Source organism: Hemiscyllium ocellatum, chromosome 28, assembly GCF_020745735.1.
Source record: "Hemiscyllium ocellatum isolate sHemOce1 chromosome 28, sHemOce1.pat.X.cur, whole genome shotgun sequence".
Lineage (NCBI taxonomy): Eukaryota > Metazoa > Chordata > Chondrichthyes > Orectolobiformes > Hemiscylliidae > Hemiscyllium > Hemiscyllium ocellatum.
The window spans coordinates 20635393-20660177 of NC_083428.1; the positions used below are offsets into that span (position 1 = coordinate 20635393).

Genomic DNA, 24785 nt, shown 5'->3' on the forward strand with positions numbered 1-24785 from the left:
TAACAAATTCCACTCCATCTACACCCTTAACACTATGGCAGTCCCATTCTATATTTGGAAAGTTAAAATCCCGTACCATAGCTACCTTATTATTCTTACAGATAACAGATCTCCTTAAAAATTTGTTTCTCAATTTCCCTCTGACTATTAGGGGGTCTTTAATACAATCCAAATAAGGTGATAAGGTGGTTTCTCAGTTCCACTCAAATAACTTCCCTGGATGTATTTCTGGAAATAGATTAGAGTGGTGCTGGAAAAGCACAGCTTGTCAGGCAGCATCCGAGGAGCAGGAAAATTGATGTTTCGGGCAAAAGCATTCATCAGGAATTCCTGATGAAGGGCTTTTGGTATGCTTTCCTTTGTTGGTCAGAGCATTGAGTATTGAAGTTGGGTGGTTGTGTTGCTGTTGTACAGGACATTGGTTAGGCCACTTTTGGAATATTATGTGCAGATCTGGTCTCCCTCCTATCAGAATGATGTTGTGAAACATGAAAGGGTTCAGAAAAGATTTACAAGGATGTTGCCAGGGTTGGAGGGTTTCAACTATAGTAAGAGGCTGAATAGGCTGGGGATGTTTTATCTGGAGCGTTGGAGGCTGAGGGGTGACCTGAAAGAGGTTTATACAACATTGAGGGCATGGATAGGGTGAATAGATAAGGTCTTTTCCCTGCGGTGGATGAGTCTGGAAGTAGAGGACCTGATAGAGGTTTAGGATGAGAGAGGAAAAATTTAAAAGGGACCGAAGGGGCAACTTTTTCAATCAGAAGGTTGTGTATGTATAGAATGAGCTGCCAGAGGAAGTGGTGAGGCTGGTACCATTACAATGTGTTATAAGGTATCTGGATGGGTATGTGAATAGGAACTGTTTAGGGGAATATGTGCCCAAGTGCTGGCAAATGGAACAGCTTATAGAATATAACAGTGCGGCACAGTACAGGCCCTCTGGTGTGAGCCTTTTTTCCTACTCTAATATTAGGCTAATCTCCATACCATTTATTGTATTATCTTCCACGTGCCTGTCCAAGAGTCTCTTACATGTCCCGAATGTATCCAGTCAGCATGGACGAGATGGACTGCAGGATCTGTTTCTGTGCTGTACATAACGATGACTCTGATAACCCTGACTGAGATTTATGGCTGACAGTTTTTTTAAAATTTTGCTGTGGTTCAGCAAAATGTTGGTTCCACAAGAGAAGGGAGAAATAAAGAAAGGTTAGTAGTATACCTGGTAAAGGCAAAATAAAATGTTGTTACTTCATTTTATTGCTCCATGTTATCATTTAGCACTTGCCACTTGTCTGAGGCTGAAACTTTAACTTTGCTTAAAGGAGACAAAAAGTTAAACATCTTGCACTTATCAGGACTCTGACACAAGCAATAGACTTGAGGTTGGGAGGGGAGCAAATTTGTACAGCATGATAAGAGCATGCTGTGTATTTGTGCTGTCATTACTATGGAGATGCAGCAGGAGCAGTTAACAGTCAGTCTTCGTTCTCAGACCAGATACACTGGTCAAGGTGTTGCCACAGCAATTCAGCAGAGCTTGGCAGTCTCCATGACATTTTTGGTCCCAGTGACAAAGGTCAATGTATGAATTCCTTTTATGTATGTGAAACAATTAATTGTTTTGGCAGATTTCTTTTTGTAAAGGACATCAATGAACCAATTGGATTTTTACAACCATCATTGTTGGTTTCTTGGTGACCATTACTCAATATTGTAGAAGTGTTTTGTGAAGTGTAGAAGGGTAGTACTTTCACAACTTTCAAATTTGTACTAAGTATTTTTTCTTTCGTTATCAAAGGTGTCTGTCAAAAGTACTGAAGATAAAGAATCAAGCCTAACCACACTTTTTCCAGGGCAGAAAAGAAGAATTTCACACATTTCAAAGCAAGAAAATGTAAGTAGAACCTCAGTGTGTCATCGTATCTCTCAGTTCAGCTGACTTGATGTGACCATTCACCTTGTAGTAGATTTGCTGTTTCAACTAGCATTAAAGAATACACTGCCAAAATGTGTAATAGTGGTTATATTTGCTTCTTACGTATCTATGCGTTACAGAATGTTTTGCTGAGAAGCATTACTTCTTTAGGAAAGTTATTAATTACATCATGCAGCAGTTATGAATGTTTCTAAATTAGTTGACTGTTAACTCGGAGTACTGTGAATGCCAGATATAAGTGGAAGGTGCTGGAGCTGGAAGCATCTATGGAGTGAGAAACAGGAAACTCATCATTACATTGTTTGTGGAGTTAATGCAATTTTGAGCTGTCCTCACTAGCTTAAAGAAAATATAGACTGCTCCTGGTCGACTTAAATCAGAAGGATACCCGATTCAGCTGTTGCATTGTGTAGAGTTTTCAGATCCTTCATTAGTAGTGATCAAAACCTTGCAGTTGCCTCTGATCCCTGGCTATGTAAAGGAAAATCGACCACTGATTGGAAGTTTGTGAATGAGGTTAGTAAGACAGAAAGGGTTGAACTCTGTGCTGATAGCCTTCAATTGTGATATTTCAAAGTTTCCACTTCCATAGTAGCTTATCCCACTATAAGTCACCACCTTCAGGAAATTGACAAGGAAAGAATATTGAAGAGGGAAAGAAAATGTAGTAAAAATGAATTTAGCAAAATTTGTGCATGCATTAAATAACTTGAGAATCAAATTTGAGCACTAAACCTACCCATGGTTTATTGTGACAACAAAGCATTATCTAAAGTTAAATTTCTGAAATTGTCAATTTATCTGTGCCACTACAAACAGCGTGAGTCCTGTAAATAAATATATAATTCAAGAAGATTAATGTATGGGACAGCCATATATTAAAACAAAACCATTAGAACATTTGGCAATTTTATCCTCTTTTAAACTTAAAGTTTAGATTTTTGAAAAAGCACAAATTAACCTCTAACATGTTTAATGTGTTTACTAGTCAAACATTATACGTTTATTTTTGGCACATAGTATTCCAGGTGATAACTAACTATCAAAGGAACTTCCTTAAACTTCAACTTCAGAAGTTTCAATGAGCTTAACGTGTTTGAGGGTATTAGTTCGTCTAGTTTTGGAGGCCCAAGTCAACTGGAATTGGTTTAATTTTGTTATTGGGCTCACCCTTTCAGCAATTGGATGCAAATTGTATTACTCCTAGCTGAATTTAGATTTGGTGTTTGCTGCATTGATTGTCAATTGATTGTTATGGAACTCTCTATTTCCTCGGCATAGCTGGTGGCATGCTTAGCAACTTGAGAAAGCATTAAGATTCAAGAAGGATTTTAGACATCCGCAGACTGGACCAGGTAGCAATATTTCTACTGTGGAAATTAGTGATTACTACTTTTGAATTCTGTTTCACAATTTTGGAGGAAGGTATAGCAGCATATGTAACTGGGATTACACTTAGTGCATTTTAAAAAGCTTCTGTGGAGCATAAACACTGCAAAGGATATACTAGTCTGATCAGTCTGTTGTAAATACAATGTATATTACCACAGTGGATTAGAAAAGTTATTATATTGGCACCAATAGATTTTGACAGATTTGCATCAAGTTTTGCACTCCAACTTCAATTTTAGCTTCAACGTTTTATCCAAAATGTGATTTCAATTTTTCACTTTTAGAAGGGAAAAGAACATATTGTCATATGCAGTTGCATTATCACTAACACTTATTTTTCTTTAGGTAGAGCCAGCCAAGCCAATCATCCGTCCTTTTCGTAGACTTACTGCCCAAGAGGTTTGTTACCAACGGAGTTTGATGGCACAGCAGCAAGCGGCCCAACTGGCAGAAGCGGAAAAAATTGTTAATACACCTTTCAGAAACCGAGGAGAGAAGAGACGAATTGCACATAAACCAAAAGCAGATGTTATACCATCAGCAAAACAAAGTAAGCATTCCTTTCTATTTTTGTATAGCAGCACATGCAACTGTTTTGTTTCAATATTATTTGTAACTCCCTTGAGTAGTTTTGTGACCGAGCTCCCTTTACTTCTGGTCCGTGATCAGTTTGCTCTTCTGTGTCTCTGATCCTGCATTCATGACATTGATGTCCTTTTGTTGTTGACCAAATTGGTATTCTCTGCTTTCTCTCCATTATTTACTGTCCAGTCAAGAATGGCAACATATCCAAATATATACTAAGGTTATGCCAAACAGTAGGTGAAAGGTTCTATTAGATTTCTTGGCTTGACAATATTTTGAAGTCAGGTGCACATTATGTGAAGAATAGAAAACAAACTAATTGGAAAGTTTGTGGAGGGTATATCATGTTGCAGCACATCTGAAACTTCTCCTTTTAATTAGATGTCACATTGAATGGCACTTTCCTAATTGAAAAAGAACAAGCTAATATTTATTTACTGTTAGTTTTGAAAATGCAGGGTTTTTTTCCTGTTACGTGGTTGGCATATTCAAATCATTTTTGATGCCCACAGTGACTAACTTAAGGAAATGTTTCCAATTTGCAGTAAAAATCTGGAACTTTTTTTCTTGCTTCAAAAAATGTTCAGACTTGATGAAGTGACGATTTCAAAACTCAGATTGATTTGTTTTTTTTTGTTAGGGACAGTTATAGGACCAGTATACTCAGTCTGTGACCCTCAATACATTTGTCAAACGAACAGTAAAGTTTAAGATGGATGAGGTAATTCAATGGCAAGAAAGTCTTGAGGGATCAACTAGTGCAATCTTTTCCTTGCTGTGGGTTGTCATTAGAGTCCTGGTATTTTGTCAAAGCAACCATTCTTTGTCTATGATCCTGGACTGTTTTAGCAATGGGAACTTTTGCGCAGCAAGCACATCAAATACAATGCATACTTTTGGTATTTAGTAGTAGAAAATTATTGAGAACAGGAGCTCTGGTGCCTATTTTTTCCACTGTTCTGTGGTGCCAAAACCAGTTTAGGATCACCTCAGCCCCTTTTTTCCCTCTGGTATCAAATAATTTAAAACAAATTAAAGGACACACCTTTGACTTTCATAGGCTTCACTTATTGATTGCTGTATGAGTGTTCCTCTTCTTTCAAACATAGTGAATATCACTAAATTATGTATATTTTTATGCTGTGAAGTATTGTGTCGTTCTAAAGGTATATTTTTAATCTTTGTTATCCTACGTAATATAATGTGGATACATAATAATTTGTTGAATTGTCAAACTTTTGGTAATTTGTTCTTTTGTATTTTAGCTCCAGTAAAATTGAAGATGGAATCTTTAAATAGAACTGTAGTGTCTCAGAATTGTCCAAGAAACAACAGCCTCAATTTAAGCTGTCAAACCACTGCTGGTATGGCATCAAAAACTGTATCTACTACATCTCAGAAGAGGATAGCTCATACTCCCACATTGAAGGTAAACTTTCACATGCAGCCGAGATGCAAATGAGAGTTGGAGGGTCTGAAGCAGTAGTGTAAGTTTTTTTTTCTCATTACAATTCCCAATTCAGGTTCAGTGGCAGAAATTAGTATCTGCATCAGGGTGCTATCTTAAATGCTAACAGGGTGTTTTCCCTTAGGAGAGAGTCTAGAACCAGAGACCATAATCTGAGTAAGGGGCCACCTAGTTAAGGCTCAGATGAGGATGAATTTCTTCTCCAAACGTAATGAATCTGTGGAATGTTTTCCTACAATGGCTTGATTATTAAGTATATTTAAGGTTGAGTCAGGCAGACATTTTTTTTAGTCAACTTGTAAATTGCTGGTTATAGGGGGGAAAGGCAAGAAAGGTGAGTGAGGATTATCAGATCAATTATAATCATCTTAATAACGGAACACGCTTGAATGGTTGAGTGGCCTACTGCTGTTACATGTTATGACTGTCAGTGATGATTAGCTTCCTGTTTTCTTTTCAAGTCCTGCTTTGGGGTCTCATTCCATTGCCAACAGTGTTGTGCCACTTTTCTGCCCTGCCTCTCCTGTATGCCATGCAGTGAGCCCCATTTATTGCAAGTTCCTTTGCCTTATGTTTTCATTCCTCATAGTGCAAAACACTGCCTATGATGATGCAGTGGAAGTTTTGTATGTGCCATTTGATTTGAACTTTTCTGCTACTACACAGAGTGGCACCATAGAAAAATAAAAGTGTTAATATCAACTATCTCGAGTGAAGTAGGACAGTTGTCTGATCTGCTGCATTCATGTTGTTCAACTCGTCAAGGAAGAACCTGCATATACTTTGGAAAACAAAACTAATGATTCTCAGCCTACAGTCCCCGAGAATTGGCATGTTTTGGGAAGATCAGTTTCAAAAGAAAGATGCCAAAGCAAATGCTGCCAGAAATGCTAGCATTTTTTGTTTATATTTCAGATTTCCAAAATGTGCAATATTTTGTTTTTATTATCTATGCTATCTACCCCAACTGTCTGTCTCTGTTTTTGAAACTGATCTCGTTAAGCTTGCCTATTCTCAATGCCTGTTAGCTGTGGGTGGTATTCTTCAATTTTGTGAACTAAAGATGATATGTCAGGAAAGGTCCTGTTTTGAATATCTCAACAATGTGATTACAATAAATCCGAAATCTGATGTTTAGAAATAACTTTTTCTACTTTCAAAAGAACTGATCATGGCTTGCAATTTTTATTTGCAATCAAAGTATTCACTTACATATAATGTTGCTGACTTCCATTCCATGCAGCATAATTATTGGGCAGAAACAGCACTAAAAATAATGTAAAGTGTTGATGGCAATGCTTTGAGTTTATGCAGTCATCAGTACCCTGAATGTTGTGCAGCAGTCTTGTTGAAACATGCACACTTGTTGTTTTTGTAGGATATAATTGTTGTTTTGTATGATATAGGGTGCATCCATCTGTGATAGGATGGTGTGCACTTTCTTCCACTAGCATGAATATTCAGTTTTTCCATTTAAATATGCACTTTGCTGAGCCTTATTCATGATGTTGTTCCCATCATTTGAATAAAGAGAACAGAACTTAAAACTTGAAATCTTAAGCTTTATTAAAACATAATGAAAAGGGAGAGTAAAACAGCTAAATATTTTTCTTTGAACTGTAACCCTGAATTGTTAGGCAGCTGATGTATTGAATAATATCTGAAAGTAGGGGGAAGTTATTGAGAACTTATTCTTGTAGGATTAGCTGTCACATCTTTTGAGGCATAAATGTAGTTTGCACTTGGAGAGTTAAGAGATGTGTGTAAGGTTTATAATGCAGTGTTTACACGAGGCAGCCTGTATTTGCATCAAGTTGTGTCTGATAAGTTCATACGTCGGTCTGTTGTACAGATGAAGATGAATGTTGGAATGGAATAAACCAACTTCTTTTTAACTATTCTTTACCCCTAAAAACAAGTCAAGCCTGAAGAGACCCACAATTCCAACAGAATATGGCTCCAAAGTTCCAACAAATGTGAGACAGCGATATTTGAATGTTTTCATTGATGAGTGTTTGAAATTCTGTGGATCTGAAGAAAAAGCCTTTGAAAAGGTACAAGATTGTGAATCTTTGTTGTTGAAATCATTACTGGGCAAATGCATGCCAATCAAAATGAACTTCTAATAATTAAATGAAATTGTTTAAAAGCAACACCTTTTAAAAGAGCATATGCGTTTACATAAATGTGCAAATTTTAATCTGGAATTTGTGTTTAATTATAATACTGTTTAATTTCTCTTTGGTCTCATAAAATTTAAACTGCAAATGTTGAAAATGAGCCTTGCTCAAATGAGAAAATGATAAAATGAATGTAAAAGGTCCATTACAATTTGTATTTATCCAACAACTTTTAAAGTAGTAATACGGCCCAAGAGGTTTTACAATGGAGGAAGACCATTCACCCATAAAAAGAGAATTAGGAAAAATGGTTTAAAAATTAGCTTAAACAGGTTTTTACCAATGTAAAGTAGGGAAAGCAGAGCATTTGGTAAAGTTTCAGTGACTAAGACCAAAGTGATTAATGGCTTTGTCACCAGTTTGATGGTGGAAAGTTACAGTCTAAAGGACAAGTAATTAAGGAGACGGGAGAAGTTGAGAAATTTCAAGGTAAAGAATTTTAAACTTTCTCTCTTTGGGACAATATTTTTAATACTTACAAAGTGTTCTGTGGTATGACTTATTGTTAAAGTAAAAGTGCTGCTTAATAGGAATTTGTTCTTCTGATTTTGAAAATAACTTGTTATATATTTCATGTACCCCTCGAGCTTACTGTAATTAATGTCAACTGAGTAAATGCAGATTAATCTTGCTGCAGTACGGTTATAGGATCCTTTTAGTTTTCCGAAGTGGATATATTTTTATAGTTGTGTAATTAATAAGGTATGCCTAACAGCTGTGATATTTCCATTTCAATGTTGCAGGCTTTAAATGAAGAGAAGATTGTGTATAACCGAAGTACCAGTCGAACCGTATACTTGAATGTCGCTGTAAATACATTGAAGAAGTTGAGGAGTCAAAGTGATGCCGTTCCATCACCTACAAAGAGTATGGTTCTAAATTATACTTATCATTTTGTTTATCTGAATTTGTGCTCCTGAAGAAGGGCTCATGCCCGATACATCGATTCTCCTGCTCCTTGGATGCTGCCTGACTTGCTGCACTTTTTTCCAGCAACACATTTTCAGCTCTGATCTCCAGCATCTGCAGTGCTCACTTTCTCCTTAACTTGTGCTCTCCCATTTTGAAGACATTGCTTTCACTCTATCCAGTAACTTGCCCAAGTATCTATTTACGTCAGAATGTCTACAGTGAGAACCTTCATCCTCTTAAACATCAGGGAAATTTTTAAGAGTACTGTTCGATAAGTTTATATAATTTATGTTTCAACGTTAAAGGTGAAGTGTGAAATGCAGACGGTTTAAGAAACTGCATATTAATAGAAACAAAAACAGAAATTGTTGGAGAAACTCAGCAAGTCTGGCAGCATCTGTAGAGAGAAAGCAAAGTTAATACTTCAGGCCCAGTGATCCTCCTCAAGAGCACATTTTTGCACATCAGTAGAGTTGACAACGTAACGAAATGACGTCATTCAGAGCAATTCGCCCCTTGTTGATCCAGACATTGCTTCATGTTACAGTTACAATTCGAGAAAATGAATAGAAAGAAAACCTGGAAGACATTTCATAATTGTATATTAAGGTTCCTAGGTGTAGTGTGTTTTCACTTGGATGTCACTCATTACAAGATTGAGCGCTCTGAAAGTACTCTGTTTAATTCTGTTTTCATATTTGACTGTATATTCATTCAGACACTGTAGCTGTAAGAACAAATAAGAAAGTCCAGTCGCATGAAGCATTGCTTGGGGGGAAGTTAGCCACGAAGACAAGTTTCACTCTCAATAGATCTGGGAAACAACAGGATATTGAACTGACAGGTGGGTGAAACTTTCTTAAACTATTTGGTACCTCCCAGGTTCATACTGATGTTTGAGATCTTTCATCTAAGTTGGAATCTGCAAGTGATGTGATAATATAGTGGATTGGAACTTCCAATTTGTTGTGCTCTGGATCTCCGTAGAATGTATTTCTATGTTTTGCCATGGCTGGTACTGAAATGAGACAAGAGAAGAAACTGATGGATAAGCTAAATCTGGCTAGTGTCGACGCAGCATTGATAAAAGATTAACAGCAGGCACCTGTCTCTCCTATGGACATGCTGTGTTTTACTTCAAAATGTAAAGATTGTTAAGGACATCTAGGAGTGAAACGCAAAGGCTGTCATCTAGATTGTGTTCAGTCATAAACTGCAGTTGAATGTTGCTGCAAATCAATTAGACTTTAAATCTTGGATTTTGATTACGATCTTGCTAACTGATTTAATTATCATGCTTCAATTTCTCATGGATCCTGAATTTGTAAGTTGAGTCCACATTTTGGTTGTCATAAAATAAAAATATCCAGTTATTTAATGGTTGTTTTGCAACCTGGTTGCTATGCAGTGAAAGGAAATTAAAAGATTTTGGAGTCAGGAAATGAACCGAGATTAGATCATTTCTGATATATGAATCGTAATCATAAATTATGCTTGGTCGCAACACAATTAGGTACTTGAAAATATTTATTGAATTTCACTTCTAGTTTTCCATTTCCAAATGTTTACATCAAAATAGCTATAACTTCTGTCCTAAATACTTCTGTTTTCCTCCTTTTCATTTATATCCTCTTCACTGAACAGATTGATTGATTGATTATTGGGGTTTTATGGAATAAATGCCAGCTTGTATTCGTGCTGTGTCCTGTTCAAGTGTGATCCTAACTGTGAATGTTGCTAGGATCTTTTCTCCCTCAAGGAAATCAAATTTTGGACTGATTCTATCCACGTGACTTTTACAGAATCAATTGATGGAAAATTCTCAGTTAGCAATACATGTAGAGGTCTATTCTAGCCTCACCTGTGATAGGTGGCAATATTTTAAATCCCAAACTTTTGGGTATGCACTGAGAAGGAATTAAAGATATCGGTGGTTCTCAATGACAGCAAAGATATAAATGAATTGCAAGTAATGCATCATGTTTCCAAACGGCACCCCTTCTTTGTTCAGAATGAAGGGGAAGCTTTTCTATAGGCACTTTGCTGCATCAACAGTCAAAATATGCCATTTATTTTATGGGAAAAATGTGCAGGGAGAGAGGTCTTTAGCTTGCACTGACCAGACCCTTGCCAGCATTGAATTAGCCAGTCAGCAGGCATGTCTTCCTCCAAAGTTTCTTAAAGCTGAGCCTGAATTAAAGTTAGTGAATGAGAAATGTACCTTGGATTATCACCTTATAAAATACATGAGTAAGGAATTTATTCTTCGTTATACAGAATGTTGGCCAGATGCCACCCTGAAGAGCAGGTCAAAGGCTATCAATCGTGCAGTGAGTAGCTCACTCCCTGACTCCTCAAAGCTATCTGAAGGACATTTGTGTAATGGAATACTTCCACTTGGCTGGATGTCTGCAGTTCTCTACAACACTAGGACAAAGCAACCCAGTTTACTAGTACCACATTCTCACGTTTGCTCCTTCCACAACTGACACTCAGTAGCAGCAGTGTGTACTACCTACAAATACACTACTGCAGAAATTCACCAACACTCCTCATGCAACATTTTCCAAATCCACAACCATTACCATCAGCAAGCAAAGGATGGCCAATGCATGGGAGCACCACCACTCTCAAGTTTCCCTTCAAGGCTCTCACCATCCTTCCTTGGACATATATCACCATTCCTTCACTGTTGCTCTGTGAGAGCATTGTGGGGTCTACCTACACCAAATTGATTGCAGTGGTTCAAGAAGGTAGCTCACCACCATCTTCTTGAAGGTAGCTAGGGTTAGGCAATAAAACGCCAGCAACACCTATGTCCTATGTGCGAGTTAAAAGGCACACTTCAGTATTGGCCACTTAAGGATTGACCTTAGAGGGGACAGTGTAGATTTTTCAACATTATCCAAGATTGAATTATGATAGTAAATTGTTGTTCTTGATGTGCCCTTGCAACCCTTGGTAGTGTTTCTAGATGATTTTTAGTACAGAAGAATATCGATTAATCAGTATGGTGAAGAGATTTTTATGGTTGCCACCAAGAGTGGAGGTTTGGTCATAGTGTTGTTGACTGATCTGGCCAAGTTCCAAAGAAAATGTGAACAAAATTTGTAAATGATGAAAAATCTAAGCAAAAACAGAATCCATAAGAGCAAAAAGGCTATAGTTTGAGTTTTCCTACAATATTGATGTGTATTGTCTATAGCTAGTGAAGAGGGCAGTAGCATATTTCAGGTATCATTGCACCTGCTTTTGGTTCTTTAATGTACATTTGATCAACATGATAGATGTTTGAAGCCCTTACAAGAATGCTCATCTTGGCCATTTTGTGTGATCAAGTTTAAATATCAACAACAAGAATAATAAAGGGAAGTATGAAGAAGAACTCAAAATATTATAGTGGACTGTAATGAAAAACTTACTACTACTTAGAGCAAAATATAATTGCAAACAAAAACTGAAATTATCTCCCTTCCTACGCGAACATCTGGTAAAGTTCCAGCACTTCTCATGTGTTCATTTTGTTCCAGTAAGCTGTATGTAAAACCTTAGCCAAAATTGTGAAATTCTTTGAGAGAGGTCATTGTAATTTCCCAAAATAAATTGGGCTTGCTTCTCCAAAGTAAAAATTTTGTTCTGCAGCAGAATCTTGTAAAGTTTATTGGGTGGTATTAAACCAAAATGCATCGGGTCTGCATTTAGTGAAATTTTTCAGTGGAAGGAAAAAAATACAACTTAATTGTTTTTCCATTATGCACTTTTACATTCGAATGCCTTGATGCCAAGGTTGAGATTTGACTACTTCAGAATAAAGCTTTTACTGTATTTGCTCCATTATGCTTGAATCAAACCCCTCACTGCATAAATACAGCATTCATATTTCAGTTTAGAATGAAACTCTAAATTTTCTTGCAAATTATAATCTGTATTGTGTCCTGCATTTCTATGCACTGAAGTTCTAGAAACTTAACGTCATTACACATGTGGGCAGTATTCAAACTTTGATCCTAAAAGCAGCTCCTAATATGATGCAAGTTTATTTAATTACAGGTATTATGCTGTACAAGAAGCTGAGTGAGTATGTTTTGACTGAAGAGCAATTACAAGAAAATTGCTACCCAAGGCCACATCCAGAGAAACCTGGTGTTGCAGTGCTTTATAATCAGGATGAGAGAAAGAATAACACTGACTGTAAGTAAAATGTGTTTCAGTACAATGAATGGGTCCAATATTATTTATTTCTTGAGCTACATTTTAATTTTTCTACTTTGAAAATTAGTATTCTTCATAACTAAACCAACAGTTCTGAACTCTCAAATCAATAAAACCAATTTTGTGGATAGCCAAATGGAACCGTAGGCTTTTGATTTCACAATGTGCTCTCTTGCACATATTGCAACTTCGTTTTTTTAAACCTTTGCTGTAAAACTTACCATAGTGTTATAGAGATGTACAGCACGGAAACAGACCCTTCGGTCCAACCCGTCCATGCCGACCAGATATCCCAACCCAATCTAGTCGCACCTGCCGGCACCTGGCTCATATCCCTCCAAACCCTTCCTATTCATATACCCATCCAAATGCCTCTTAAATGTTGCAATTGTACCAGCCTCCACCACATCCTCTGGCAGCTCATTCCATACACGTACCACCTTCTGCATGAAAACATTGCCCCTTAGGTGTCTCTCATATTTTCCCCCCTCACCCTAAATCTATGCCCTCTAGTTCTGGACTCCCCAACCCCAGCGAAAAGACTTTGTCTATTTATCCTATCCATGCCCCTCATAATTTTGTAAACCTCTAGAAGGTCATCCCTCAGCCTCCAACACTCCAGGGAAAACAGCCCCAGCCTGTTCAGCCTCTCCCTGTAGCTCAGATCGTCCAACCCTGGCAACACCCTTGTAAATCTTTTCTGAACCCTTTCAAGTTTCACGACATCTTTCTGATAGGAAGGACACCAGAATTGCACGCAATTTTCTAACAGTGGCCTAACCAATGTCCGGTACAGCTGCAACATGACCTCCCAACTCCTATACTCTATACTCTGAGCAATAAAGGAAAGCATACCAAACACTTTCTTCACTATCCTATCTACCTGCAACTCCACTTTCAAGGAGCTATGAACCTGCACTCCCAGGTCTCTTTGTTCAGCAACACTCCCTAGGACCTTATTATTAAGTGTATAAGTCCTGCTAAGATTTGCTTTCCCAAAATGCAGCACCTCACGTTTAGCTGAATTAAACTCCATCTGCCACCTTTCAGTCCATTGGCCATTTGGTCCAGATCCTGTTGTAATCTGAGGTAACCCTCTTCACTGTCCACTGCATCTCCAATTTTGGTATCATCTGCCAAGTTACGAACTGTACCTCTTATGCTCGCATCCAAATCATTTATGTAAATGACAAAATGTAGAGGGCCCGCCACTGATCCTTGTGGCACTCCACTGGTCACAGGCCTCCAGTCTGAACAACCACCACTCTCTGTCTTCTACTTTTGAGCCAGTTCTATACCCAAATGGCTGGATCTCCCTGTATTCCATGAGATCTAACCTTGCTAAACAGTCTCCCATGGGGAACCTTGTTGAATGCCTTACTGAAGTCCATATAGATCACGTCTACTGCTCTGCCCTCATCAATCTTCTTTGTTACTTCATCAAAAAACTCAATCAAGTTTGTGAGATATAATTTCCCACGCACAAAGCCATGTTGACTATCCCGAATCAGTCCTTGCCTTTCTAAATCCTGTCCCTCAGGATTCCCTCCAACAACTTGCTCACCACCGAGGTCAGACTCACTGGTCTATAGTTTCCTGGCTTGTCTTTACCACCCTTCTTAAACAGTGGCACAATGTTTGCTAACCTCCAGTCTTCCGGCACCTCACCTGTGACAATAAATGATACAAATATCTCAGCAAGAGGCCCAGCAATCACTTCTCTAGCTTCCCACAGAGTTCTCGGGTACACCTGATCAGGTCTTGGGGATTTATCCACTTTTAACCGTTTCAAGACATCCAGCACTTCCTCCTGTAATCTGGACATTTTTGCAAGATGTCACCATCTATTTCCCTACAGTCTATATCTTCCATATCCTTTCCACAGTAAGTACTGATGCAAAATATTCATTTAGTATCTCCCCATTTTCTGTGGCTCCACACAAAGGCCACCTTGCTGATCTTTGAGGGTACTTCTTCTCTCCCTAGTTACCCTTTTGTCCTTAATATATTTGTAAAACCCTTTCGATTCTCCTTAATTCTATTTGCCAAAGCTATCTCATGTCCCTGTTTTGCCCTCCTGATTTCCCTCCTCAGTATACTCCTACTTTCTTTATACTCTTTTAAGCATTTACTCGATCTATCCTGTCTATACCTGACATATGCTTCCTTCTTTTTCTTAACGAAACCCTCAATTTCTTTAGTTATCCCGCATTCCCTATACCTACCAGCCTTCCCTTTCACCCTGACAGGAATATACTTTCTCTGGATTCTTGTTATCTCATTTCTGAAGGCTTCCCATTTTCCAGCCATCCCTTTACCTGCAAACATCTGCCTCCAATCAGCTTTCGAAAGTTCTTGCTTAATACCATCAAAATTGGCCTTTCTCCAATTTAGAACTTCAACTTTTAGATCTGGTCTGTTCTTTTCCATCACTACTTTAAAACGAATAGAATCATGGTCGCTGGCCCCAAAGTGCTCCCCCACTGACATTTGAGTCACCTACCCTGCCTTATTTGCCAAGAATAGGTCAAGTTTTGCACCTTCTCTAGCAGGTACATCCACATACTGAATCAGAAAATTGTCTTGTCCACACTTAAGAAATTCCTCTCCATCTAAACCTTTTAACACTATGGTCAGTCCCAGTCAATCTTTGGAAAGTTAAAATCCCCTACCATAACAACCCTATTATTCTTACAGATAGCTGAGATCTCCTTACAACTTTGTTTCTCAATTTCCCTCTGAATGTTAGGGGGTCTATAATACAATCCCAATAAGGTGACCATCCCTTTCCTATTTCTCAGTTCCACCCAAATAACTGCCCTGAATGTTTCCTGGAGGAAGGATATTTCTGGGAATATCCTTCTTCAGCACAGCTCTAAAGCTATCCCTTATCAAAAATGCCTCTTTTCCTCTCCCCGCCCCCCCCCACTTGCCTCCCTTTCTATCCTCCCTGTAGAATTTAACCAGTTGAAGTTGATAGTTTCTTTTTAGTTATCCAAAATAATAATTGTTTCTTATTGAATGTCATAGACTGGTTTGTATTTTTGCTAATTTCCTGCTCCTCCGTGCCCTTTGATGATGCCAATTTAGCTTTAAAGAATCAAGCATTCCAAACTTGTCAAACTGGCAGAATGTCATTATTTTTAAACAAAAAACTATTACTTAATGTCAATCAAGGTTAAGCTCATGTTCTTTGCGTGTGAGCCTGGACGTAGCTTTTCTCTTTTACTAATTGCTTGAAGATTGCTTGAAGGCTATTTGTGGAATTTACATTGGTTTCAGTTTATATATGTCTTAATCTGCTGATATAAACAGATCTTTAAGCTCTGATAAAATTTATTTATCTATGAAACGTTAACCTGAGACAGTCATAGAGTGATAAAAATGTACAGCACGGAAATAGACTCTTCAGTCCAGCTTGTCCATGCCGACCAGATATCTTAAACTAATCTAGTCTCATTTGCCAGCACTTGGCACATATTGCTCTAAACCTTCCTATTCATATACCCATCCAGATGCCTTTTTAAATGTTGTAATTGTACCAGCCTTCACCACTTCCTCTGGTAGCTCATTCCATAACGAACGACCCTCTGTGTGAAAAAGTTGCCCCTTAGGACCCTTTTAAATCTTTCCCCTATCACCTTAAACCTTTTACAAAATTCCAAGCCCAGAAAGTCTAACTGAGCAAACCCAACAATTGAGTGTTTAAGTGCAACTGAGTTGTGTGGGCTTTGAGTTAGATGGACAGGATTTCTGGTAAATGAGCCCATTGTTTCGACATACCTAGTCTAGGCAGGGAGACCTGAAGTTTCTATTAGGGGACACCATCAGGAAAGTCTACTGGGCAATGCACCAGTTTTGCCAAGGTGAAACTATGCAAATTTGCTGTGGAAAGTAATTTGCATAAACCCAAGCACAATCTTCCATTAGTTTGTAATGCAGCAGTGTAAACGGTTTTTAATCAGCCTGTTTGAATATGTACGACACACACCTCCATGGCAGGTGGAACTTGAACCCAAATCTTCTATACGAAAGTAGGGATATAACCACTACTGCACAAGATGTTGTCTTGACAGCCTACTGCACCTGATGTTTCCAGGTGGCCTTCCATCCAAACACTAATCAGCCCAGAGTCTTCTGTGCTTCAGAAATTGAGATTTCAGATTAGTACAACTGTTGCGTGCATTGACACAATGGATTAATGATCCGTTTCTTTAAACTACTTGCTATCTCCAGTGGTCTATTATTCCTCGTGTTCCCAGGCAGTCTCCCTCTAAGTGCTAACACAGCTGAGTCTGCTTAGCTTCTGAGCTCAGACAAGATCAGGTGTTTGCAGATTAGAATGGCTATAGAACAGAGTATATTCAGACAAACTTGATTTCTGATTGGACCAAAGAGAAAAAGGCCTCAAGGTTACTTAAACTAGCTTGATCATATTTCTCAGTTTTTTAAAAAAATAGCTGCAGCTGAAGATTTAGAGCAGTGGTTTCAAGGTCACGTGTACTAAGAGATGAGAAATTGACTGAATTAAAAATTATTTAGTTTGAATTTAAGGTTATTCTCACTCTTATTTTCAAATCCCCCCTTGGCCTCGCCTCCCCATCTCTGTAATTGCCTGTACCTCAGCAGTCCTCTGAGAAATTTGTACTCGTCTAATTCCTGTCCCTTGAGCATTTCTAAGTATAATTGCTTCATTATTGACTGTGCCTTCAGCTGCATAGGCCCTAAGTTCTGGAATTCATTCTGAATACTCCTTGGATTCTCTATCCCACTTAATCATGGTCTAAGAATAAAGTTTTAAATCTGAATCAAGATATGAAGGCAGAGTTAGCTGAAATTGAGCTGGGAAACTAAACTAAAAGATATGACAGTAGTGATGGAATGGCAGACTTGAGGAGATACTAACTAACTCTTGTTTTATCTTGATGAGAAAGAAAGACTCTTTTTGAAAAGGATGTATTATCCATAACTGAATAAGAATGTTGAGGATAGTATCAAATTAAGGAAACACTGTAAGTTAGCAAAGATTAGTGACGGGTGAGAAGATTGTTTTGATTTTCAGATCCAGCAACGACTGATTAAATAATTGTTAGAAAATTCAAAGTGAGTTTGAAAAATCCAGCTAGTATAATGAAACAGATGGGAAGAGTCTGTGCAAATATTTGAATGACAGAAGGTTAACTAAACCTAGTGCTGGTCTTGTAGAGGATGATTCTGGGGAATTGATAATGAAAACAAGAAAACAGCTGTAACATTGAACAATTATTTGGTGACTTTGCTATGAAAGACTTCACAAAGACCCTTAAAGGTCAAGAGGTGTACATGGCATGAGGAACGTTATAGCAATCACCATCCCCAAGGAAAGAGTGCTTGGAAAGCTATTTGACCTTGAAAGGCTGTCACATCCCAGAATCAGGTGGCCTGCAAGTTGGAGTCATAAAAAAAGCGATTGGAGGAATAGTAGATGCATTCTAACTTCCTTAGACTCTGGAAGGGTTCCAGTAAATTGAAAAATGGTCAATGTAACACCTTTATTTGTGAAAGCAGGAAACTATAAATCAACTAGCCTAACATTTGTCATAGGGAGATTGCTCGGATTCATCATATGATCAGGCAGTGTCAATGTGGTTTCCAGAAAGGAAATTGTGTTTAAATCTGTTATTTTGAGAACAAAACTAGCAAGGTAGATTAAGGGAATCTGTAGATGTGATATACTGATTTTCCAAAAAGCACTAGGTAAACAGCCATATCAAAAGAGTTGCTACACAAGAAAAAGTAGAAGATGCCATGATTAACATGGATAAAGGATTAAAGGTTAGCTGGCAGAAAGTAGGGTTATAAATGGATCTTTTCCAAGTTGGAAAGCTGAAGCTAGTGGAATGGCGTTGGCACCTCAATTATTTTGATGTCAATGACTTTGAAAGGGCTGAATGTATAGTAGCTAAATTTGCCAATGCCACTAAGATGAGTAAGAAAGTAAGTTGTCAAGGCAGTTTGCAAAAGTATATAGACAGAATAAATGATTCGACAGAAATCTGCAGATGGAGTATAATGTGGGAAAATGTGAAATTGCCCTTTAACTTGGTGGTAAATTGGGATTTAGGTAGTTGGTACGTGACTTACAAAGTTAGTATGCAGGTGCAGCAAGTGGTTAGGAAGACACTGTCAATATTGGTATTCATTGCAAGGAGAATGAAATAGAAAAATAGGGAAACTTATTGCAGTTGAGTGAGGGTCTTAGTAAGAATACATTTGGAACTGAATACATTTTTGTCCCCTTAATTGAAAAAGATTTGATAGTGTTGGAAGCGTTTCAGAGAATGTTCACTTGATTCCTTCCTCAAGTGAAGGCCTTACCTTTTGAAAATTTGTTGAACAACATGGGTCTACATTCAGTGGCATATAGAAGAATCAGAGGTAATCTTATTGAAACATATAAGGTGATTAGTTACCTGAATGTTTCATCTTGTGAGGGAGAATAAAACTATGGGACACAGTTTAAGATTAAAATTTTAAGATGGGGTTGAGGATTTATTTTTGAATTGCTGGTGTATGGAACTTTTTCCACCAAGGAGCAGTGGAGTCTGTCTCATGTAATTCATTCAAGGCTGAGCTAAACAGACTTTACAAAGATGAGGGCACCCAGGGTTTTTTGGGGGCAGGTGTGAAAATGAAGCTGAGACTACATCCAGATCAACCATGATCTTATTGAATGATGGAGGAAGCTTGATGGGCTTAATCATCTACTCCTGCCCCTATGTTCCTCCTTTTCTCGCCAAGCTTTTCAACATCTGGTCTAATGTGACTTATTGTCATATTTTCATTTAACTCCAAATGAAGTTTGGAGTTATTTCATTACTTTAAAATAGCATATCCATACAAACTGTTATTAAATTTCACCCCGTTCTGAAAATTCATCAATGTACTCCTCTGAGGTGTGGGATAGTGATCAGGAGGTGGAATTCCCCTTATGGTTTTGTCCACGGTAGGAAAATTTGTCACCGTTCTCCTGCTAGTGCAGCTGAGAATGGCTTAATCTTTTATCTGAACTAGCTAAGCTGTTTAAATGAATACATGGGCATGATTCCTGATCCCAGATACACTCAGATTCAGTAAACCTTTTGGGGCTTAACGTTACTGTGCGATTGTCAGTTTGAAGCATCTGAATTATGTCTACCACTTGTCTAAACAAGCCTTCCTGAAGAAGTGCTCATGCCCGAAACGTCGACACTCTTGCTTCTTGGATACTGCCTGACCTGCTGCGCTTTTCCAGCAACACATTTTCAGCTCTGATCTCCAGCATCTGCAGTCCTCACTTTCTCCTAAACAAGCATTCGCTCAAGAATAACTTAAAACTAGGCTTGCCATTTAATGCAATGGTGTATTTATATAATTAATTTCTGATTGAGTATTAAGTCAGTTTTTATTTTTACATAACACATTGGTTTCTTATATTGATTTAATAACGTATGGCAGTTTGGAAAGCATAGAAATAGAGTGAGTGTGACTAATGGAAATTTTCTGCAGTGCAGATACTGGTGTGGTGCTGCAGTGCCACCAATAGTGGGACAATGTGATTACAACCTGCACATTTTCACAGCTGTTTTTGTGAACATGGGATTTTTATAAGAGAAAAATAGCAAGTGTGGTAGTAAGGTTCTGTAAATAGCAATTGCATGCAGCTTTTTAATAAATACCAAAAAGTGCTTTGAATTCTTTTTGTCCATAATTTTTGGACTAGAAGTATAATCCAAACCTCAATATTGAATGTTGTTTCTTTCTTGGGAATGAGTCTTATTCAGTCATTTGAGCAATATAAATTCCAGGCTCCTTTGTTATTCTTTTTGAATTATTTAAGGTACACCATACTTGTGGAATGCCATTTATAACCAGCAGGTACCAATTTCATCTATATTCCTTTAAAAAATAACAGCCCCTTTTTTCATAGTTTTGCTGGTTGAGTAAGTTATTGACAGTTCTATGAAACATTTGAAAAATTTGTTTATTACTGCTTCATACTTAATACACCCAAGGAACAGGACATAATGTTTTTAACCACAACACAGCTTTTTGGTCATGCAAATGCTGTGTTCAATTAAATTAGTTACTTTATTTTGGATTGCTTGACCAATGACATTAGTTGGATGGCTGAATTTTGTAGCTAATTACTAAATGTCACCTGTTTGGAAGGAAATCACAGAATTGGGCATCGTAGAGATGCACAGCACAGAACCAGACTTTTTGGTCCAATTCATCCATGCCAATCAGGTCTCCGAAACTAAACTCATCCTATTTGTCTGCTTCTGGCGCATATCCCTCTAAACCTTTTGTATTCATGTACTTGTCCAAATGTCTAATAAATGTTGTAGCTGTACCTGCATCAACCATTTCCTCTGACAGTTCATGCCATGTATATATCACCCTCTGTATGGAAAAGGTTGCTGCAAGGTTTCTTTTAAATCTTTCCTTTCTCACCTTAAAACTATGCCCTCTAGTTTTGAGTTCTCTTGCTCTAGGCAAAAGATCTTTTGCTATACAACTTATCTCATCATTTTATAAAACTCTATAAGGTCATCCCTCCACTTCCTACACTCCAGGGGAAAAAAGTCCCACCCTATCCATCCTCTCCTTATAACTCAAACCTTCCAATTCCAGTAATGTACCTGTAAATCTTTTCTGCACTCTTGCCAACTTCATGATATCCTTCCAATACATGTGTATCAAGGATTGCATCTCAGAGCAGTATATTGCAAAACTACCCAGGGAATAGGCTAGCTTAGATATAGCAATATGAATAAGTGATCTCATAGCTCTAGGGGACAGTGATCCCAACATTTCAAATGTTGTTTGAGGGTCTCAAACCAGAGTCCTCAACTTAAATAAGTGCAATTACAGCAGTATGAAAGACTTTTCTGAACTGGGCTAGGAAAATAAACGAAGGGAAAGATCAGTAGCTGAGCATGACAAACATTTAAACAGATATTTCATGATACTCAGCAAAGATTTAGTCCAGTCAAAACGAAGGACTGTATGAGAAGGATGAACCACCCATGGTTGACAGAGTCAGTAGATATAAAGCTGGAAAAGCACAGCAGGTCAGATAGCATCTGAGGAGTAGGAAAGTGAATGTTTTGGGCCAAAAGCTTCATTGTTTAAGGAGAGTATCCAATCAAAAACTAAGGAAAGCAAATTGGGATGAGCTGCCACAATATTTCAGGCGTGGCCTCATCAACACCTGGTTTCATTGGTTTAAATTATCTGCCATTTCCTCTCTTTTCCCCCCCCCATTAAGTAATTACCTAGTTGCATTCTTTAAAGGGTTGCTCACTTACTTTAGCTATTCTTCCTTTCTATACACTTGTAGAAACTCTTGCTTTTTGCTTTTACATTTGTCACCAATTTACTCCCTCATTATTAGCTGTTTAATTACCAGTTGCTTGTTTTCTAAAAAAAACCCAAACCTTTGGCTTACCACTAGTTTTCATCATGGCGTAATGGAGATGTGCCAACCAGATATCCCAACCCAATCTAGTCCCACCTGCCAGCACACGGCCCATATCCCTCCAAACCCTATTCATATACCCATCCAAATGCCTCTTAAATGTTGCAATTGTACCAGCCTCCACCACTTCCTCTGGCAGCTCATTCCATAGACATACCACCCTCTGCGTAAAAAAAAAGTTGCCTCTTGGGTCTCTTTTATATCTTTTCCCCTCTCACCCTAAACCTATGCTCATTCCAAAATCAAATGCAAGATTAGTAAATAGAACTCCTTTGTTAAATTAGAAAATTTGGTGTTCCTTCATAGTATTAGTGTTATTAATAAAATGAGAGAGGGAAAGTATGACACCTAATAATGGTGCATCCTATAGATTGTTCTAGAGTCTAGCTTAAGCATAGGCAAGTTGGACTAGATGGCATCAGTTTAAGGTTATAGGGAACATGAGAGGCAACCTTTTTACACTGAGGATGATACGCATATGAAATGAGTTACCAATGGAAATGGTTGAGATGTTGATTCAAAAAACTTTGGACCACAAAAGGCTTCAATTTCAACACTTTATTTCAGCTCAGCCGGCAAGAGATCTTGAATCAACACCACAGAGTAGCATCCAAGCTATCTCTTGATAGACCCTCAACAGATCTCTGTCTATAGCTTAAAAGCAGTATGTGTTTTCGCCCTCGTGTGTGACTAGTACACATTTCCCAAGCCCCACATGATTTAATGTTACTATATTTAGTATTGTTCATGTAAGTCAAAAGTAGATAAGCAAAGTGGATTATTAATGTTCTATTAATAAGAAAGTAAGTCTGGTTCAGAGACAGGGGAGAAAATTAGACAAGAATTGTGGGCGGCACGGTGGCACAGTGGTTAGCACTGCTGCCTCACAGCACCTGAGACCCGGGTTCAATTCCCGACTCAGGTGACTGACTGTGTGGAGTTTGCACGTTCTCCCCGTGTCTGCGTGGGTTTCCTCCGGGTGCTCTGGTTTCCTCCCACAGTCCAAAGATGTGCGGGTCAGGTGAATTGTCCATGCTAAATTGCCCGTAGTGTTAGGTAAGGGGTAAAATGTAGGGGTATGGGTGGGTTTCGCTTCGGCGGGTCGGTGTGGACTTGTTGGGCCGAAGGGCCTGTTTCCACACTAAGTCTAATCTAGTCTAATCTAAACAATAAATAAGGTTAGATAACGATGCCTGCACCTTTTAATTTGTGATTTCCCACAGCCACTGCCACCATGTCTTCAAGCGCCCAGTTCCAACTTTTAAGGCGAATCATTATTACAAACAGATACTTTTAAGCGTTGATTCCCCAATACTATATCAGAGGTGGGTACATTAATAACATTTAAAAGGCATTTGGACAAATAAGTCAGTAGGAGAAATTTAGAAGGATATGGGCCAAGTGCAGGGACATGGGGTTAAAGTGGATAGACATTTTGGGAGGCATGGGCCAGCTTGGGCAAAAGGGCCTGTCTCCATCCTTTAGGACTCTGATGGTAAGTTATGCTGTCTTCCACAATTTGACTTTGCTGAATTAGCCGGGTAGTGTTTCGGCACTGCAATAGCCTTAATACCTTTTGGATTATGAGGAACACGTTTTCCAGTTTCCTGCTTGTACTTTCTGTTCATTGGCCTTTATTGGAAGGTGCAAGTATTTGGATGTAGGGTGATTGGGTTAGCTGGTATGATGCCTCAATTAATTGAAAATCCAGCTGATTTGCACTTATTCCCTTGTAGAATGCTAGAAATTTTCAGAAAGTCAGAGAACCTGATCTAATAAATATTTAAAGGGTGTATGATGGCAATTATGGGAATTCCATGTAACTGACTTTATGTATTAGCACTTGATTGTCAAGCAATGTGCAGATATTTCAAGTTTGTTTTTTATATTTAGCTTTAATAAGGATTTGCTGTCGCTGCGGAACTGAATACAGTGTTTCCGTTAGTGGGGATTGTATCCGCAAAGAAGAGTGCAACTACCACTGGGGGCGGTTACGCCGACAAAAAAGTGAGTTTGGTACAGTAATTCAAGAATGATAATTATAAAGAATTTTTTGTTTTAACATTGTCAGGTTTTTATGTTGCATCAGTGAATATATGGGCAGATATTTGTTTTGCTGTGACTAGTTTAACAATCTTTTCTTTTGAGCATATTGCTGTCAACATGTTAAAACTAATTACACTGGCGGGCTGACTAAGTAGGATTAAGACCACAAATAGGTCAGCCATATTCTTATTGAATGGCAAGGCAGGCTTAAAAGATTGAATGACCAAATCCTGCTCCTATGTCCTATGTTCCTAATTACTTAGAATATAAGCACAACAGACCATTTGTGACAACTGAACTTGTGTTCATGTGCCATATTTCATCTAACCCTATCAGTATCATGCTCAGGCTGTTGTGGTAAAGAGATTAAGTTCCTACCTCTGGACCAAAGGACTGGGTTCAAGTCCCATGTGTTTCAGAAATGTCATAATATATCTGTACATGTTGATTTTTTAAAAAATCTATCAGCTACATTTTGTGCTAGAAACTTTCACTATCTGAAAATTTTGAATGGAAAAAGTTTCATTTGAGTTTACTATTGGATTT

At 38.1% G+C, this 24785-nt stretch overlaps 1 protein-coding gene across 2 annotated transcripts in view; it reads left to right on the plus strand.

Moving 5' to 3' along the window:
- Nucleotides 1–24785, plus strand: part of rexo1 (REX1, RNA exonuclease 1 homolog) — a 77319-nt gene that overhangs the window by 38422 nt on the left and 14112 nt on the right. For both annotated transcript variants that reach the window (XR_009646200.1, XM_060846396.1), the window contains exons 3-10: nt 1805–1900; nt 3680–3884; nt 5185–5348; nt 7307–7441; nt 8311–8434; nt 9198–9323; nt 12530–12670; nt 24087–24200. Coding sequence is in view for 1 of the 2 variants with exons in the window: in XM_060846396.1 (XP_060702379.1) it covers nt 1805–1900; nt 3680–3884; nt 5185–5348; nt 7307–7441; nt 8311–8434; nt 9198–9323; nt 12530–12670; nt 24087–24200 (1105 nt within the window). In the remaining variant the exon portion in view is untranslated. The remainder of the gene's footprint in view (nt 1–1804; nt 1901–3679; nt 3885–5184; nt 5349–7306; nt 7442–8310; nt 8435–9197; nt 9324–12529; nt 12671–24086; nt 24201–24785) is intronic.